Here is a 20682-nt window from a genome sequence, read left to right as displayed (position 1 = left end):
AATAATGAATAAAAGATGCTCAATGTAGGTTGTAGGAGGCGAGACAAGATATTGTTGAGAAATGAGTCAATGACTCCCTCATTTGGATATGAAAAGAAAACATATGTTAAAATGATTAAGTGTAGGGTTATGCACGAGAGACATGCAAGAGAGACTCATGGGGGAATATAAGGTATTATAGGATATAGTGAATTTGCATACAAGTGAAGTAGCTAAGTATGAGCATATTTGTGTGTGTCAAGTGGGACAAAGTCGTGTAGGATGGAAAGTGAAGAAAACTTATTCAACAACCCACATGAAAGTGAAAACAACTTGATATAGGAAGAGTGCAATTACTAGGTTGTGGAAATGTGGATGCAAATTTATGAAAAATATAGACTAAAAGAGTGTTTAACAATATATAAACATATAATTGCTAAGTGCTAAAAAAATGATTCAAAGACAGTGTAATGGCTTTTAAACAATTGCCTTTGATAAGAAACATCAAGTATAAAACACCTACACTTGTTTTTAATAAATATTTTTGGAGTAGAAACTGTGTTTTTAATAAATATTTTTGGAGTAGAAACCATCGAAGATGTTGGTCACGGTTAGTCGTACTTCTTAGGAAGGGTTAGTTGTACTTCTTAAGAAGGCATTCTTTGCAGGGTTTAGTGAAATTTCTTCCATACCATTTATTGTTACAACCATCTTTCAACGATAAACGATGGTGTGAGAGCAATCTCCTCTAACCTTGCAATATACTCATAAATGATTATTTAGCCATGAAATTGTTTATAATAAATACGTTTTAAATACTCAATATTAAATATGTATAATAATTTTATCTTGTACATAATGTTGTTGTGTAAATATAGGCATTTACATTATACATTTTATCAAAAACTCTTACCTGTACTTAAATAACATAATTAACGCCATGCTAGTGACTCTAGGTCATCCCTCATAAACTTTATCCATGCCCAAGCTTTGAAGATTCGCATCTTAGAAGATAGTGGTAGAACAAAAACATGTTCCATCACAGCTAGAAAATGTTCAGTAAGTCCACACACCATGGATGACCCACCATCGGTGAAAGACAGATGTAAGATGTGAATTTCCACCGAAGATCTTCTATCATAGAAGATGGTGACAGAACAAAAACATGTTCTTTCAAAGCTAGAAAATGTTCAGTGTATTAGCGAATAAGCATTCCGCGTGCGCCTAGGCCTATGTTCGTAGGCAATGAACTGCCACGACGAAGGCGTCAACAATTCCTGCACATGCCCACTTGATTACGGAAGATTAAGCCCAAGGGAAAAGAAGAGTGGTCGGCCGGTGCATCGTACCATTTATTGGAAATTCCCCTGCGCGCCGATCATAATACGACACCCACAACCCACATGGGTGACGCATGGTACAGTTAGAGTGGGACTTTCACCTCGAAGACTTGTGGAATTCCCTCTACGCGCCGATCATAATACGACATCTTTTGCTAACACCTCCCACCTTCGTGACGACGGTGACTTTACTTTTCGACCTCCCACCTTCATGACGACGGTGACTTAGCTTTTCCACCTCCCTATTAGCTTTTCGATCGGCCATTTCTCTAGTTTTTCATCTTCATTGCCGTGACAAGGGTTTCCTCCATCTTCCAAACCGATCCGATCACTAGAAGGTATCAAGTATGGAGCCAGTAGCAACGCCATCATGGCAGCAATACCAGGTTTTCATCAACCACAGGGGAAAGGATACCAAGCTGACTCTTGCCAGCCTCATTTACCATGCCCTCGAACCCTATGGGTTGCGAGTCTTTTTGGATCAGTACGTACTTTGCCCGGGAGATACCATCGAGACTGAAATCCGTGGAGCCATTAGAAGTTCCTCTGTTCACATTGCCATATTCTCGAAGAATTATGCTGAATCACACTGGTGCTTAAAAGAGCTTTGTTGGATGTTGACATCATCTCATAAGCCCAAGTTTATTCCCATATTCTGTGACGTTGAGCCTTGGGAGCTTCGTTTCATTGAGAAGGGATGTTATGCCGAAGCCTTTCAGAAACACCGTGAAAGAGGATCCATGGAAGTAGTGGATGAATGGAAGGAAGCACTCGGAAAAGCCGCAGACATTTCTGGTAAGGTGTTCAAAGGGAAGGAAGGACTCGGAAAAGCCGCAGACAATTCTGATACGGTGTTCAATTGGAAGGAAAGGTGAATAAAAACTTTACTTATTTATCATCTATCAACTTGGTGAATCTTGAATCATCAATCTTTTTAACTATCATAGACTGCAAATAATTTTTTTTGTTTACAGTGATGACTATGGAAAGCTTGTGAGGAACATTGAAAACACTGTAATGGAACACGTCAAACGGGACCCGTTAGAGATCCCTCCTCACGCAGTTGGACTAGACCAGGCCTGGAAGGATTTGCATGATCAAATTAAGAAACAAAGCTCCAAAAAGGTGGTAGTAATTGCCGGATTAGGCGGAATAGGGAAGTCAACTCTGGCGAGACATATCTTCAACAAATTGAGCCGTTCGGAGTTTAGAAGGGCTTCTTATTTGTTTAACGTCAGAGAAACAGATGATCATGATTTGCAGGGGCAGCTCTGTCGTGATTTGCTGGGCAAAAATATGTTACGTAGCTGGGAGGGGAAGATTATGTTACGAAACAGTCTAAAAGGATTAAAAATTTTGATTGTTTTCGATGATGTGGATCACTGGGACGAAATAGAATGTGTACTGGATGTACATGCGGTGGAGGAGGGTAGTCTGATCTTCGTAACATCTCGTGATAAAGATGTAGTGAGGGCCTCTTATGCAAACACTTCATTCGTGTATGATGTAGAGCCATTGAAGAACAAGCATGCCCGAGAATTGTTCTGCTACCATGCCACCCGTCAATCAAATTCACTTGAAGGGTGCGCAGATTTGGTGGAGGATTTTTTGAAAGTTTGTGGGGGTTTGCCTCTCTGCTTACAAGTTCTGGGGGAGCAGGTATCTAGCAATTCTGATAGAGCGCATTGGGAGCGGCAGTTGAAATTATACTCTCAAGGAGCGAGTCTGCCCGAAGCAAACGATGTAATTAAGAAATTATTAAAATGGAGTTGCAAAGATATGGACAGCGAACAGCGAAGGATGCTTTTGGACGTGGCTTATTTCTTGGTGGGAGAAGACAAGGAACTGGCTGTTCAAGTGTTAGAGGGATTAGATTATATGAAGGACGTTCACTACTCCCTCAGAAGGCTCTGTGAAACTTACCTCATAAGCTTCAAGAACGACGTGGACTATCATCATGATCGTAAAATGTGGGATCAACTTATAGCGAAGTTTCTGCCACCAGGTTTCGAACATTCTGCGCGGGAGACATTGGGATATTCTGCGCTGGAGGCATCGCGATCATTGTCAGGTTTCGAACATTCTGCGCGGGAGACATCGGGATATCATGTCCGGGAAGCATCGCAATCATTGTCAGCAGTTTTAACGAAGCGCAGTTCAAAAACGATAATGCACAATCAAGTCCGGGAAATGGCTCGGTGTATTGTTAGAGAAGATCAAAGCGAGCCACTACGCCTTCGCTGTGCGGTGGATATCGAAAAGCAGGTATGCGAAGTTTCCATTTCCTTGCACTTGTCCGCTTCGAATTATAATCTTTTTGACATTTTGACTTTGGATGTTTCCTATAATGGCTGGTTTGAAATTATGCCATTTGATGTTTTTAAAATTATGTTTTTCTAATAACCGGAGATTATATTGTTTTTTCTTTTGTTCAATAAAAAAATTGCTTTTTAAACCGATTCTAGGTTTATTAAGATTTAAAAAAAATATTACGCTAAATGCTTTGAAAATTAAAAAATAAATTTTAATCTTTTCATATAAAAGTAGTAAATTAAAAAACAAATTTTAATCTTTTTAATATAAATTGTTTTTCCTAATGAGTGGGTTGTTATTTTTAAGTGGTTTTAATTTAAATAATAAGATATAAAAATATATATTTAAAAAAAAATCTATTCAATTTTGCACAAAAGAATGTTATGTAGATAGCTATCCACCATTTTTTTAATGCAAGAATGCCATGTAATAACTGCTCACCATAATTTAAGTAAATATTTGTATAAAAATGGTGGCCACTATCTACATAGAAATTTATTGTAAAAGAATTCCTAATTATTTTTATTTTCACTATATCTCTACTAGTTACAAAGAAATTTCAAAATATGTTGAAACTCCCACCTAGTAAAGTGTTAATAATTATAAATTTTATGTATTTCTATAATTTTGGTCATTTCATTTGGAATTAATAAAATTGTAAAAAGTGTTTAAATATTGACTTCTGGGACCAATAACTTTGGTTGTCAATTATTTTTTGCATAAGGCAGGTACTAAGCAGCAATGCTGCATATTAAATTTATTATATTTTGTAATTAGATATTTCCAGTAATTAACACTAATTAAAAAATATGCTTTTGATGTTTTGTTAAGAGGTAACAATGGTTAAATTTGATATATGTGTGTGTGAGAAATATTCATTTTTATATGTTTGTTTGCATGATAGAGAGATATATCTCTTGCATCTATTTTTATAACAATATATCTTAGATATAAGCAAACTCCCAATTGGATTGCGGAAATACAAGATAAAACTCCAAGATAAACACATATTGCATGGTACTTATAAACTCTCAAATAAACCATGGTGTAGTAGTAGGCTAGCTACTACACACACCATGGGTTTTTGGGCATGCTATAAAATGCTTGTCTCTATCCTAACTCACATCATGCACCTTGAACCTTAAACTCTCAAGCTTGGGGGTTTAAACTCATGTGGTCATGGCCCATCTTTATGCTATATAAAAAACCTATAGTGATAGAGTAATGAGATTGAAGGGTATTTTAGTTGTTCAATAAAAATAATAAAAATGACATAACAATTTTTTGTTTGATTTGAGAGTTTTTGTGTAGTTTGTTCAGCTTTAGCATGCTCATAATACATCCCATTTAAAAAAAAATGGATCTACTTAGTGATTGGAAATGGAAATCTCAAAACATTCCTTAAATTTATAATCCAATTTGAACATGATCATATTCCTGTCTTTCAAATCTTGGAATGCCTACTAAAATGATCTATCCTTACTTATTACACAATCATGGATTTCCTCATAACACATACCTTGTATATTATTATTGTTTTAAATATTAGAATCCTTCCAAATCCCTATTTAAAAGTAAAAATGGGATCAAATTTGTTTTATTATTTATAAGATCTTTTTTCAATCGAACTTCTCATGTTGGATGTTGAGATCAATTGCTCCTATTCAAAATACATTACACAACTAATGGGTTTGAGCATGCTAATTGAGAATTATTCTACATGACTTACAAAAACTATGAAATTATATAAATAATGAATATACATAATTTTCCTAAATTATTGATCAGTTTCACAATCACTAACAGGATTCAATATGTTATTCTTTAATGTGTATATCTATGATTTCACTCAATTTTATTTAGTTTATGCCTAAACTAAAATTAATAATATAAAACTTATCTCAATAAAAAATTTACTATAATAAAAAACTAATAAAATAAATATAATAATAACATTTAAACGACAAACATAAATAAATATAAAACATCCTATGAAAAACAATTTTGAAAAAAAACCCAACCCATAGTAAAAAAACTTTGGTAAAGTGTCCATCAGATTTATACTCTCGGAAAAGAAAAAGAGGCCATGAAAATTCCGATTACAATAGAAACTAAACATAATTAATTTTATTATTACGATAATTTTTTTTAACGTAATTAGTTTTTCTCTTTCGCTGGTGTGTTGTGAAAAAAGGTTAAAAGGAGAACGTACTATATAATCCAATCACAGAAAGACTTGCCGTTGAGGTATCAGTTTATTTGTTTTCCTAAACTATGTCGCACGGTTCCGAATTTTTTTTTCCAAAGTCCATTACTTCAACAATTTTAACTTTGGGATGGCATATTAAACCCAAAGTCTATCGCTTAAATATTTCCAACTTTTGGATGGTCGAGGATTAATAGCATCAGTAAAACAACATCAGTGGAAATAGCATAACAAATTGCAAAAGAGAACATTTTTCACCTTAAGAGAACTAAGTTCAGTTAAAAGGAATATGTTTGAAAGAGAATGAAGTTAGGTTAAATAAATCCATGTGAAAGCGGAAATGAGTTTCTATGGGATTCAAAACATTTCACAACTAATTTCGATTTTCCAATTTAAACGTTGCGAGGTAACGAAAATGTTAAATGGGAAAAAATTATTATCCGATACACACATTCGGTAATGTACAAGAAAACATTACATGAAAAATTATTTGTATTCTAAACAATGTCCATCGGATTTCTGAAAAGAGAAATCCACAATCCACACTTCATGGCCATTTCTCACTATCGAATAATATATCAAACATTACAGACTTTGCCATGATAAGTTATCAGTTTATTTGTATTCTAAACAATGTCCATCGGATTTCTGAAAAGAGAAATCCAAAATCCACACTTCATTGCCATTTCTCAAACATTACAGAGTTTGCATAGACTATCCGTCACCCATCAGAATTTCACTATTTTTTGTGTCTCTCTATACCCTTTACATTACACTAACGTAGAGATGTATGTTGTGGGTGGGTGTGTTGCAACCACAACCGACTTCTCTATTTTCGAGAGGATGCAGACTTATTTTAATTGTAAATACCAAAGGCTCTAGATAATGGTGCGGCCACAAGAGGTTTTGATGGAAATTTGGATGTGTAGCTTTGTTTATTACAAAATATTTGTGAAAACTATTAAGTCTATTATTTTCTTCTCTCTAAATAATATCTATATTTTTAAAGTAAAGTGAAGATTTAAGGTAGTTTTTGCTAAATTTTCCATATGTCAAATGCTCTAAATTTCCATGTGTTTCTCAACTACCGAGTTGGTTTTCAGTAGTTTGATTCCATTTAGTTGCTATAACCATTAAATGTGGTTGTCACTGAATATTTTCTCTACTCAGAAAATCTGAAATGCAAATTTTACTTCTATGAAAGTTTCAGGATTAAGAATAAGATTCCATTCAGTTGCTATAACCATTAAATGTGGTTGTTCCTGAATATTTTCTTTACTTAGAAAATATGGAATGTAAATTTTACTTCCCTTGACCTATTTAATTTCAAAATCAAAGTTTGTGAAGAGAGCTTCTCATCCAACAAAATTTGACTCTCTTGGTTTCTTGATATTTTTGGTTAACACCTTCTTCATGGCTGAAGCATCAGTTATAAGAAAAAACTTTTATTTATTAGGTGTATATCGAACTTATCAATGCAATTCTAAGCAATGTTCACTTCTTTTTCAATGGTTGAATAGTTTTTCTCCAGGGTTCCACACAAGTGAGTCAAGCTGAATAATTTACTCCTAGCCTTCTTTGAGTTGTTTGAGGATTACTTCCCATCCTATATCACTCGCATCCATTTCAACAATCTTTGGCAAACTTTCATAAACATAGAGGATAGGAAGAATTTTTACCTTCTCTTTTATCTTTTTAAGTGCTCCATATTCCATAGTTCTGGTTTTTTTAGTCTTTGATTTAGAACCTTTCTATCCTACGAAGGGTCTTTATAAAAATTACAGTCATAGTTTAGACAACCAAAGATGGGTTTTGTCTTTTATTTCATTTGGGAAATTTCTCTGCACATGCCATTGCATGCTGAGAGCGATCTCGCCATTTTCAATGACGTGTCCAAGGAATTTAACCTTGGTTTGGAAGATTTCCATATTATTTTTGCTTAGAATTAAATCACTACTTTTGAAAACTTGTTTAAATTTATGTACATGCTTAAAATGTTCATCAATTAATTTAAAAAATATCAAAATATCATGAGATGATAATGGTTAGCTGTCGTGCTAGAGTATCTAAGATATTTGTTTTGGGGGGTTTTGTTTTAATTTTTGGAGGACCAATGTCTAAAACAGATTTAAATCATTGATGACTAAAGTTGTTGAATAATACTAATATTAACCAAAGGGCTGCTATTAAAATCCACACACTGATTTAGCTTATATGGTGATGAGTAGAAACAAAAAAATGTTATGACTATTATAGTTTTCAAATAGAAAATTAAATAACCATAAGTAAGAAGACCTTCAAACAATGTTCAGAAAGTTTGACAAAATATGCTCAAGATTACAAAAATACCGATGATTTTATTATTTAGAGGAAATTACTTAAACAAACAGTTTTTATAATTCATTCTCTTTAAATATGATCTTTTCAGAGAGCTTATAAGAGTGAATTGAGACTCAACTACTCCTATATGGTTATCTTTGTAAAACTTAAGAATACGAAGAAAACAAGTGAATGAAAATTGGAAAACTTACAAGGAATACGAAACTGTATGAATCAAAATTTAGAATCCTTTTCTTTGGTATTAATCATTCAGAAAAAGCTGAGTACATTTAGTGATTACAAATATTTCTTCAAGGGTGCCACCCTTAATAACTCGTTAAAGAGAGTTATTTATACAATCTTAGAGATAAGAAAATATCTTAAACAAATTTACAAAAATAGATTAATACAAAATCAAGAATATGAACTGATAGTCGATTATTTTGGTGTTTAACTGTTGAATGCTGCTGAGTTGTTGATGATTGTTGTTTGATCCTCCTTTTAGTCAAGTAAATTAACTGTTCCCATCTTTTCTTATCTAGGATAGATAACTTAGTCACCGTTCGATAAACCTCATCCATTTCTATATATTTATTAAAAGTGGGTTTCACTAAAAATATATGTCTAATTTCATTTAGGATGGAAAAGGTATCTCTAAGTGCATTCAACACAAACCTTGGTGTTGCTTCACCTCTTATGTTTGAAACTGCAGCAGCATTGGTACTAACCTCTGCAAGTTTTCAAACATAGTCTTCAATGGGCATTAATTTATCATTTATCACCAGCATAGAGGGAAAACCCTTATTGGTCAAGGGTTCCAACTTACTGAAAAAACTTTGAACTATAACATTAACACTGTTGCATTTATCCTCCAACTGAAGAATGAGATTTCAATAGCTTCCTGAGCTTTTTCCAACAAGTCCTTTTGATCAAAGATTATCCTGATATAAGGTGAGATATCTTTGATTGATTCAGTATTCTCTTCCCTAACATTTCCTTTACCAAACCCAATTTATTTCCAAGGTAAGATTCTTTGATTTCTTTATGCAATACCTCAATTTGACTTTTTGCCCTCTGCAGCTCAGTTGCATGTGAATTGTATGTAAATGCTTTCATGTGTTGTAATGTCTTCAGTTGATCTTGCAATTTCTTCATTTCCTTTGTTTGAATAGACATATTCTGCACAACTCTTACTGTTGTTCCTATAGTTGCTGATGTGCCTGAGGCAGAAGGTGTAGTTATAAAGACTGGTTTAAGAGGAACTACATCCATTGGAATGTTGGCCCTTTTTACAGTTTCCTCTTTCTCTTTGACAAGTTTCTCCATTTTCTCCTCCATCTGTTTTATTTGCAGATTTTGTTCCATGATGAGCTTCATCACGTCAAATTTTTGAGTTTCAGTTTCTTCAATCTCTTTAGTCATTGGGTCCTCTGAAGCTGGCAATTTTAGCTACTTCCTTAATGCTAAAATCTCAGTATTTTGTCTTGACAATTTCTTCTGTAGTCTGTTAGGTTCCTATACCAATAGGAGTCATAATTTTTGAATGACTAAGATTAAACCTGTAATATGTACATACCTTTTCTTGTGCAAATTTTTTCCATATTCAAGAAAAAATTTAAAAATGTAAAGAGGGTATGTCCTAAAAGAAAAATGAAAGGACAAAAAAAATATAAAGGTTAAAAAAGATGAAAAATATGAACCCCAATAAAAGAAAATAAGACCATGAAAGTGTGCAAACCAAAAATGCCACTACCATTTACTTTTTATGAAGCATAATAATGATTGTGTGTAGCTAGTTATTCATGCCACAATCCATGGTAATCAAATAGTTTAATCTTGGTTACTCCATGATTTGAATTTCATGTTATAGATAGAAAATAAAATCTGACCAAACTGTTTAATCTTGGCAGATAATTAGATTAGGTAGAGTAAATAAAAGGAGCTCAATAGTTTAATCTGAGTCCTTGGATATAATAAGGTTAGACTTAGATAGCTTACTTTTGTAAAAGAAAAGAAAATGTTTTGATAAGGGTTTTCCAGCTTAAGTGCACCCTAATAGAGAGAAGAAAAATGGTAGGATGAGTAGGTGGGTAAGTAGAAGAATGGTTGCAGAATTGTGATGATTGTTAGATAAAAGCATATGCATCATCAAAGTTCTAAGTATGAATAAAATTGGGCATGTCTCAAATTGTTCAGGAATCCCCACTGAAATTATACTACCAGTACAGAGACCAGTACTTAAACCATCAGACAAAATAGGTCTTTGGGAGTCAAATTTGCCTAAGTACCAATTCCCTAGAGTACATATCTTTCCCGAAATCGTTCATTATTGCCATGCAAACTACAATCCTAGCCAAAAAGCAGTGACATCCCCTGACCATACTATACTTTTCACCATCATTGCTGAATCCATTAATGAAATGCTGTAGTTGCAACTAGGACAAAATACTCCCATTTCTATTGGAGACCTACTAGACAAATTCCCCAAGATTACTACTGCTAGACTTGCTGAAATGTTCCAAACTTTTATTGTGGAAGAGAAACATATCCCAAATGATCCTCCCCTATACATGTGGACCATATTTTCCAAACTTGGCTAGGACATTGTGTCAATGATATCTAGTGTCTTAGGCTATACTACCAACGAATATGTTGATGAAATCATTATTGCCTTCATGTCAATTTTCACTCCTGGACAACCCCCTGCCATCATGTTTAATTATGCCAAATTCATAGCAGATAAAATGCATGATCAATTCATGATAATGGACAATGAAAGAGTATTTAAGTACTCCTCTGTTCGATATCACATTTTCCTTTACTATCAAGTTGATAAATTCTCATTCCCTCTGTAAAAGCTTGATACCAGAGGCAACACCAGGTCAGTAGTCTTCTGGACCCCTTTGATCCACTAATATGACTCTCCATATACTCAGGTGTTGGAAAGACAAAAAAGTATGGAAGTCTCCTCATTCAGAGCTCCAGCTGGCCAAGACCAAGATATCAGATAAAATTACAAAGAGATAAAGGCCATGAATGAAAGGCTGAAGGCTCAAAGCTATGCACAGTACCTCATAATGGCTCCCACCAATCAAACAAGGCTTATGTCAGCCTTTGATGTAAGGAAGGTAAAATGCAAATGACTTACATGAAGTCTACTATGCAGCAACCAAGGTCAATAGCTGACTATTTAAAGATAGATTTTAAAGTGCTGGCAAAGGATATACATCCTATTGACCAGATTGAATTGCATAAACAGATAGGAGAAATGGTGTATTCCACATTAACCAACTAAACTATTGCAGCCCATCAGTTACAAAATTCGCTAAATAATATATCAGCACAATTCCAACTAGAGAAGGCCTCCTCACAGGCTAAGGATACAAGAATCAAGTCCTTGGAGGACTTAATCATTGAGGACATGATCCCAAAGATGTAGAGAGATTAATAAAGAAAAAGAATGATGACATAGTTGCCTTGAAAAAGCAGCTCAAAATTCCACCATTGCATCATCCACAAACAACAAAAGCATTAGAAACTCAGAAGGAACAAGAGCTTATGGACTTGGTCCTTAAGTTAAATGATCAATTGAAAGAAACAGAGAAGGAGCTGGGCAATTTAATTCAGTCTAAACAGAGTGAGTTGACCACCACTCCACAGACTGTTATTCCTATAGTTTCCACTGCAGTTCCTTCAACCTTGGCAACAGCACTGGCACCAACAGCTCCATCTGTTACAGCCATGCCAATCACAACAAAATCCACAAGTGCAGTTACATCTACAGATAAGACAACATAATTAGTAAAAGCCATGGAGGAAATGACCATCTAGGCTACAGAGCTTAAAAGAATTAAGGAAAAAGTGTCTAGCTTAGAAACTAACTGTAAGATAGCACAGAAAAACTTGAGGATGAGTGAGAGGATAAAGTTCCTTGGAAAGGACTTGACATTGCAACAACCACTAGTACAAATAAAGGAGATGCTCTGGGCCAACATCATTGACTCTATCAATGATGTTTGGCCATCAATTCAAGTAATTTTTTAGCAAACAGAACTGGTGAAAGTGGCCACCGAAGCAATCCAAAAGACAAAGGAAGACCTGGGAGACCAGCCTAAGGAGGCCAACCAACTTATCACTTTATTGAACAACAAGAGCAAGTATTAACTAGATGAAATTGGCATAGAGGATAGAACCGAAACCATCATAGAAATAAAAATGGTTCTAACTAAAATGAACCTTATGATCAATTTAGAAAAAAGATGCCAAAGCATGCAGGCAGATATTGACAGATTCATGGTGAAGTTTGGAATTTTGAGGGAAAAAGGCCTTCCCAGTCCTATGGTCATTAATGACAAGCTTATGACCCAACAGGACTATGTTGATAGATTACACAAATTGGCCAAAGACTAAGCAAGCACTTCAGGAGTTAAAGCGTTGCCCACATGAAAGGTATTGTATGATAATTTGGAAAATCTGTTTTTCCTGGAGCATGAGGTAAAGAACTTGTTTGCTAATAAGCCAATTTTTTCAAAATATACTGAAGCAGATGAGGTTTACAAAAAGATGCTTAAAGTAAAGTTACCTGAAGATGAATGGTGTGTACAATTGACAGATTTACTATAAAGTTACCACAGTAAAATAGCAGCCAGATGAAAAGGTAAAACAGGGTCATAGAGTAGCAGGTAAAGAGTATCATTAGGTTGATGACAAAAAGTGATTCCAACACACAAATATCAGTCAACTGAAAGAGCCAAATTTGAAATACAAGCAGTCAGCACAATCACAATAAAAGGGACAACAAGAAGCATTTTTCCATCTGTCTCTATCTTCATGTTGAAGATATTTTTATTTTCCCAAAATAATTCCCAAACTGTTATGGGATATTTTGTATAGGTACTTCATATTTTGAAGTATTAGATGTGGATTCAAAAACATTTCTATAGACTATTTTCTCATATCTAAAAGGCTATTGTATCTAAGGCTGGACTAGCTTTGTTGGATCATGGAATAAAGCTCAAATTTCACAGGATTCTTGTGCAAAATGGAAATCATATGTATTTCTATGAAATCTAAATGGTAAACAAGGAATATTATTTCAGAATTTGCTTTACTGCACTCTGTGTTAACTGTTTACATTCTTAATGTTTTCTGCTAAACTATCTTAGCTAGGGAATTCTTAATTGCTCCTTAGCTTTCGTAGTTTTCCTTCTAGTCTATGTAACAAAGGATTCTTAATTGCCCTTTGTTGATGATCACTATCTATTCCTTCTTTTGACCTAGGTCCACAGATTCTTAAGTGCCCTTCACCTTGGTTAGAATCATTCCATCTATCAGCTCTTAAAGATTTTCCTTTTGTTTTGCTAGCCTACCCTATGAAGTTCCATTTGATAACCTGATCTACTTATGCCATCCTTTTCTTGACTCCATAGCCCAATGGTTTAAAGAAGTTATGTTAAAATTGGAAACTAGGGCTAAACTCCATGTGGGTCATCTTATTTATGGCATCTGATATTTTTCTTGGATCCCTCTCATCGAGAGGTGTAGGATTGATCTAAAGATCAGCCAGAAAATCCGGAAAAGCCAGAAAAGTTGGAACTGTCGGAAAAGTCGGAAAGTTGGAACTGCCGAAAAAGCTAGAACTGTCGGAAAAGCCAAAAATTCCAAAAATGCCGGAAAAGCCGGAACTGCTAGAAAAGCCGAAAAAGACGGAACTTCCAGAAATGCCGAAAAAGCCGGAAATGCCGGAATAGCCAGAAATGCCGAAAAAGCTGGAATTGCCGGAAAAGCCAGAAAATCTAGCACTGCGGGAAAAGCTGGAACTGTCAGAAAAGCTAGAACTTTCGGGACTACCAGAACTGCCGGGAACAATTGGAATTGCCGGGAATAGCCGGAACTGCCAAAACTACCGTGAATTGCTGAAACAGCTAGAGCATGTCTCCGAAGGAGAGTAGCATGCAAGGGACAGCTAACTAACATTGGGACAGTTGTATGGTACTTAGCAACAAATACACCAATCATGCAATTTTACAGCTATCATGCAATGGACAACTAGAATACAACAACAAGCATGCTAAGGACAACAAACATGCTAGGGAAAACAAGCAAGCAAGGGACAACAAGCAAGCAAGGTGTAGCCAACACATAGGTCAGGATGGAAACATGGTGCAACAATGGCACATAATGTAGTATAGTGATGGGTGCAATCATGATTAATGAAGCGTGATGAGATGCAGCATAATGATGATGGGTGCAACATGGTGCAGCATGGTGAGGTGCAGCATGATGACGAAATGCAGCACAACGAATATGAAGGAGTCACCTTGGAGAATTAGTTGAAGCAGCATGTCTTCAACTGATCTCATGTATCATCTTCTTAGAGATGATCTTGTAGGTTTTAACCCCGTACAGAAATTACCTGCATACGAATTCTAAAACATAGAAAATAAACAATGCGATAGCATAACACATAAAACACATATACATAGAGATTTTCCCATGGATCCCAAAACCAGGACTACTAGCTTGATTTTTCATTATTTTCCTTTCAATTTTATAATACATATTTATACATGCCGAAGCATCCAATACCATGCACCGAAAACCATCGCATCCAATATCATGGACCGACAACCATCATGTCCAAAAACACATGTGTGAAAATCATGCACAAAACCATAGGTGGGTCCGCCCAACCTAACATAGGGTCCAAAACCAAAATTTTCTATGGGTACACCTCAAACCCCCTGTGACCCCCCCGTTACAAAAACGGCGCAACAAAGGGGGGCTCCTCCCCCCTCTAACCCCTCGGTTAACTACGTGGGCTAGTCGTGGAAAGAATATAACTCAACCCAACATCTCCCACTTGTTGTTTTCTTTCCATAGGGAGCCACAAGAGAGCTTAGTCATTTTTCCAGCCCTGAAACGCCCATTGTCTCTCTACACCAAGAGAACTTCTCAGAGCTCACAGATTTGTTAATTCATCTGTAGTATTCTTCAAAGTGTCCACATTTACTAGCAACACCTTTTTGTATTCTATCATATCCCTCACAAAGTGATACTGAACATCAATGTGCTTTGTCTTTGAATGATATGCGGGGTTCTTTGCCAAGAAAATTGCACTTTGGCTGTCACAGTATATCCTTATAACATCCTGTACTAACTCCATACTTGAATACAATCTCTGCAACCAAACTACTTCCTTGCTTGCATGAGTGGCTGCCATGTATTCTACTTCCGTAGTTGATAGTGCCACTACAGATTATTTCTTACTCATCCAACTGACTGCACCTCCAAATAGGTTAAACACATACCCACTTGTAGATCTTCTCTGATCCAGATCTCCAGCCCAGTCTACATCAACAAAGCCACGAATATCCAACACTCTGTCTAATCCTGGTCTTCCTTGGTAGCACAAACCATAATCACTAGTGCCACGCAAATACCTGAAAACCCGTTTCACTGCTGTCCAATGCTTCTTCCCTGGTTTTGACATAAACCTACTCAATACTCCCACTGCATGTGCAATGTCTGGTCTAGTATAGACCATTGCATACATCAAGCTACCGACTGCACTTGCATATGGAACACAGGACATGTCCTCTTCCTCTTCTTGTGTCTTAGGACACTGCTCAGCAGATAACCTCACACTTACAGGAATAGGAAACTTAACCGGTTTACTATCATGCATATTAAACCTCTACAGTATTGCCTCGACATACTTCCTCTGGTTTAACCAGAGCTTCCTCTTTGCCCGTTCTCTTTTAATTTCCACGCCCAAAATATAGTTTGCAGCACCAAGATCTTTCATGTCGAATTTGGAGGAAAATTGGGTCTTCAAATCCTGGATAATTTCTTTGTCATTTCCAACCAGCAACATATCATCCACATACAAGACCAGATAAATAACACGGTCACCAATTAATTTAAAATACACATAGTGATCTGCTTTGCTTCTGGTGAAGCCAAGTCCCCGTATAAATGTATCAGATTTCTGATACCACATCCTTGGTGACTGTTTTAACCCATACAAAGACTTCTTTAACTTGCATACCAGTTCTTTCTTACCCTTCACTGCAAAGTCTTCAGGTTTCTTCATGTATATTTCCTCTTCCAAATCCCCGTGAAGAAATGTTGTCTTCACATCCATCTGTTCTACCTCAAAATCAAAAGCAGCAGCAATAGATAAAAGTAATCTAATAGAAGTTACCTTGGAAACAGGAGAAAAAATATCACCAAAATCAATTCCTGGCACCTGGGAATAACCTTTTGCTACCAACTGAGCTTTGTATTTCTCCACCTTTCCTTCTGCATTTGTATTCTTCTTGAACACCCATTTTCTACCAATGGGTTTCCTTCTAGCCGGCAACTCCACCAGATCCCAAGCCTCATTTTTGTGCAAAGATGCCATTTCATCAATCATGGCCTCTTTCCATAGTTTTCCATCCTCTGAATCTACTGCTTCCTTCACAATTTTGGGATCATCATCAGTGATAGATAAAGCAAAATTTGAACAGAAAGCAGATGGACTATACGTTTCTGGCTGCCTTCTTTCTCGAACTGATCTTCTCACAACCAGAGTTTGTGGCTCTTCATCTTCTGATTCCTCCTCTGCTATAGAGTCTAATTCTTCCTCCTTTAGCTCAAACTCTACCTTCTCAAGTTCCTTTGGTTGGACTTCATGTTTTATAACATATTTCACCTCTCTGAACACCACATCTCAACTGTACACAACCTTCTTTGTTAATGGGTTCCAAAGCTTATAACCCTTTAAACCATCCTTATACCCAATATAGATACACTTTTCATATTTACTATCCAACTTGGTTCGTTTTTCCTTTGGAACATGTACATATGCATCACATCCAAATACCCTCAGATCTTAAAGAGAGGGTTTCTTACCAGTCCATACCTCTTGTGGAGTCTTGTCCTCCAATGCTGATGAAGGTGACCTGTTGACCAGGTAACATGAAATATCCATCGCCTCTGCCCAGAATTCCTGTCCTAACCTAGCACCACTGAGCATGCTTCTTGCCCTTTTCATCAACGTCTTTATTCATTCTTTCTGCAACTCCATTTTGCTGTGGTGTATATGGAGTATTCTTCTGCCATGCTATACCACACTTCTTACAGAATTCTTCAAATTCCTTGCTGCAAAACTCTCCACCATTATCTGTCCTCAGCACCTTTATCTTCTTCTTTGTTTGGTTTTCCATGAGAGCCTTAAATTCTTTAAACCTGTCAAAGGCTTCAGATTTCTTCTTAAGGAAATATATCCATGTATTCCTTGAGAAGTCATCTATAAATGATACATAGTACACAGACTTACCCAGTGATGGAACCTTCATAGGTCCAAACACATCACGGTGCACAAGTTCTAATATATGTTTCACCCTCTTACTACGAGAGGGGAAACTCACCCGATTCTGCTTCACATATACACAATTTTCACAGAAATCAAAATCCAGAGAGCTATTACTCATACCTTCTACCATACCTTTACCATGAAGTATTTGAAGGCCCTTCTCTCCAATATGTCCAAGCCTTTGATGCCACAACATGGTCTTCTCTCCAAAGACCACTAGATTTTTTGCTCCACTTTCAAGAACCACAAAACTGTTGCACCCATCAATAACAGTGCTACCTTGCAGCTTGTACAGAGTTCCAATTCAAGCTCCTCGCATCAATACCAGTACTCCCCGAACCATTTTGCAGGTATCCTTCTTGAACACTGTTTTTACACTTGCATCATCCAAATTACTTACAAAAATCAGATTTCTGGCCAATGCAGGAATATGCAGACCACCCAAAAGTGTTATAACCCTTCCACCTTGCAACTTCAACTTTACTTTTGCACGATCAATGATTCTAACCTTCCTATCATCCCCTAAGAAGACATCACCACCATTGTATTTCTCATACTCGCAGAACCACTCTCTATGGGGAGTGAAGTGAAAGGATGCACCTGAGTCAATCAACCATGCCTCATGATCTACATGTGTACTTGAAGAAGCCAAGTATACATCCCCACCTTCATCTGAGGTGGTTTTCGTCTCTACAGAAGGAGCATCATCAGATCCCTTTCCTTTATCAGGAGCTTTAGATTTATAGTCCCTTTTGTAGTGCCCTTCCTTTCCACATTTCCAGCACACCATCTTTACAGGTTTTCCTGGAGATTTAGATCTCCCTCTAGATTTAGATCTCCCACTCGATGACTTATTTTTGTTTCTGTTCTGAGACCATCCTCGTACAGACAAGGCATCATGATTCTGGCTCTCCATATTTTTCTATCTCATCTCCTCTGTTAGCAAGGCTGAGACTATTTCATCAAACTACAAGGCAGTTGCATTGCTACCTATTGCAATAACCAGACTATCCCACGAATCTGGTAGAGAACATAACAAACTAATGCACTTATCTTCATCTGAAATTTTAATATCAACAGATGCTAACTGACTTACCACAGTATTAAATGCGTTCAGATGCTCTATCACCGAGTCTGCATCTTTCATCCTCAGGTTATACAACTTTTTCTGCAGGAACAGTTTATTCACTAGAGACTTAGATTGGTACAAAGTCCCTAACTTGTCCCACAAAGCCTTCGTCGTAGCTTCCCATGATACATTCAACAATACTGAATCTGAGACACATAATCGTATTGTGCTCTTTGCCTTCTGATCCAACTTCTTCTATTCTTCATCAGACACTCTCGTTGGTTTAGTAACCGGATCTACCGTGATCCACTGATCTTTATCCACCAACAAATCCTCTATCTTGAGTTTCCACAACTCAAAACTCTGACCATTAAATTTCTCGATCTCTATCTTTCCACTGCTCGCCATCTTCTTTCACCAACAGAATTGATCTCGTGAATCTCCCACTGAATAGGGTCTACCACAGGCCTGAGCGAAACCCCTCAGCAACAAAGGCGTCCCCTTGAAGCCAAAATAGCTCTGATACCAAATGTAGGTTTTAACCCCGTATAGAAATTACCTGCATACGAATTCTAAAACACAGAAAATAAACAATGCAAGAGCATAACACATAAAACACATATACACAGAGATTTTCCTCTGGATCCCAAAACCGGGACTACCAGCTTGATTTTTCATTATTTTCCTTTCAATGTTATAATACATATTTATACATGCCGAAGCATCCAATACCATGGACCGAAAACCATTGCGTCCAATACCATGGACCGAAAACCATCATGTCCAAAAAAACATGTGCGAAAATCATGCACAAAACCATAGGTGGGTCCGCCCAACCTAATATAGGGTCCAAAACCAAAATTTTCTGGGGCACTGCCCCAGACCCCATAAAGTCGGGTTATTGGTACACCTCAAACCCCCTATGACCCCCCCCCCCCCGCTACACAATCAGCACAACGAAGGGGGGCTCCTCCCCCCTCTAACCCCCCGGTTAACTACGTGGGCTAGTCATGGAAAGAATATAACACAACCCAACAGATCTATGCTCTTATCTAGATAAGTCAAAGTGTTGACTTTTGTTGTAAATGTACTATCTCTCTCTCTCTCTCTGTCTCTGTTGAACTATTGAAGAACATATAAGAAGAATCGATCAAGGGTTTCCCCACATTGGGGTTTGTCCCTGGCTAGCACCACATGTTGTGTCCTCTTGTCTTGGCTTGTCTTCTGCGATTTATGTTTATGTTCTATCTGCAGTTTACTTTAATGCTGATGTGATTGCTAATCTGGAAAAGATATGGAGCTAACTGTGAAAATTGAAATAAAATGCTCTAAGCATAGAACATACCTAAAATCAAGATGGGATCAGAGCTGAGGTGAAGACAATGCCCAAGCAAGAGTGAAAGAGAAATCATTGAAGACAGTTCGGAAAGGACAAAAGGATCAGTGGATTCCTCATCCCTCTTCAAATTCACCAAGGGTGAAGTTGAAGCAAAGAATATTATCAGAATGGCGTAGCAGAATATGGCCTACCTAAAGATCACTTCATTGAAAGACCGGATCTTAGGGTTGAAGGAAAGACAGATAACTAGTTTGGCCATTATGCGAAGGAGTGTTCGAATGGCAGGGACACATCACTTGATGATGATAACAATCATTCTAGGGACATCTTCAATGATCAAAGGAATGATAGGTAATGCAGGTTATCAAGGAAATGGTCGACTCTTCATAGAAAGCAAGGAACCCTAGGTATGAGGAATCAAATGTTGTTTTTGATAAGATAAAGAAGCGTTATCTTGTATTGGCCCTCTCCTTCAGATTCTTTGGGAATCTGGCTTATAGATTGTAGTGATTCAAGGCACTTCATCGGATAGATGGGTGCACTCTCTAATTTGGTAGCGATGGAAACAATTGTGGGATTATACTTGGAGCCGATGCCACCTATCCCAGAAAGGGTGTAGGAAATGTTAACTCTCAATTGAATAAGGGTAACTCGATTTATTTACAGAATCTCTTTTATGTACCTGATCGCAAGAAGAACCTGGTGTCCATCTTAGAAATGGAAATCAATGGTTTTAGGGTGGCATTCATCGATGGA

At 36.7% G+C, this 20682-nt stretch overlaps 1 protein-coding gene across 2 annotated transcripts in view; it reads left to right on the top strand.

The window, feature by feature from the left end:
• Positions 1-1533: 1533 nt before the first annotated feature.
• LOC149244833 (disease resistance protein RPV1-like) overlaps positions 1534-20682 on the top strand; it is a 94426-nt gene continuing 75277 nt past the window's right edge. The window contains exons 1-3 of one of the 2 annotated variants that reach the window (XM_089368087.1): positions 1534-2190; positions 2294-3390; positions 3457-3584. In XM_089368087.1, the coding sequence (XP_089224213.1) occupies positions 1667-2190; positions 2294-3390; positions 3457-3584 (1749 nt within the window). In that variant the 5' untranslated portion in view covers positions 1534-1666. Of the gene's footprint in view, positions 2191-2293; positions 3585-20682 lie in introns of both variants that reach the window. The other variant, XM_089368086.1, reaches the window with a different exon arrangement.

This window comes from Pinus tabuliformis, chromosome 8, assembly GCF_031772625.1.
Source record: "Pinus tabuliformis cultivar Carrire ecotype Pingquan chromosome 8, CPIR1, whole genome shotgun sequence".
NCBI lineage: Eukaryota > Viridiplantae > Streptophyta > Pinopsida > Pinales > Pinaceae > Pinus > Pinus tabuliformis.
The sequence above is the reverse complement of the archived record's forward strand: the minus strand, read 5'-3'. Positions and strand labels throughout refer to the sequence as shown.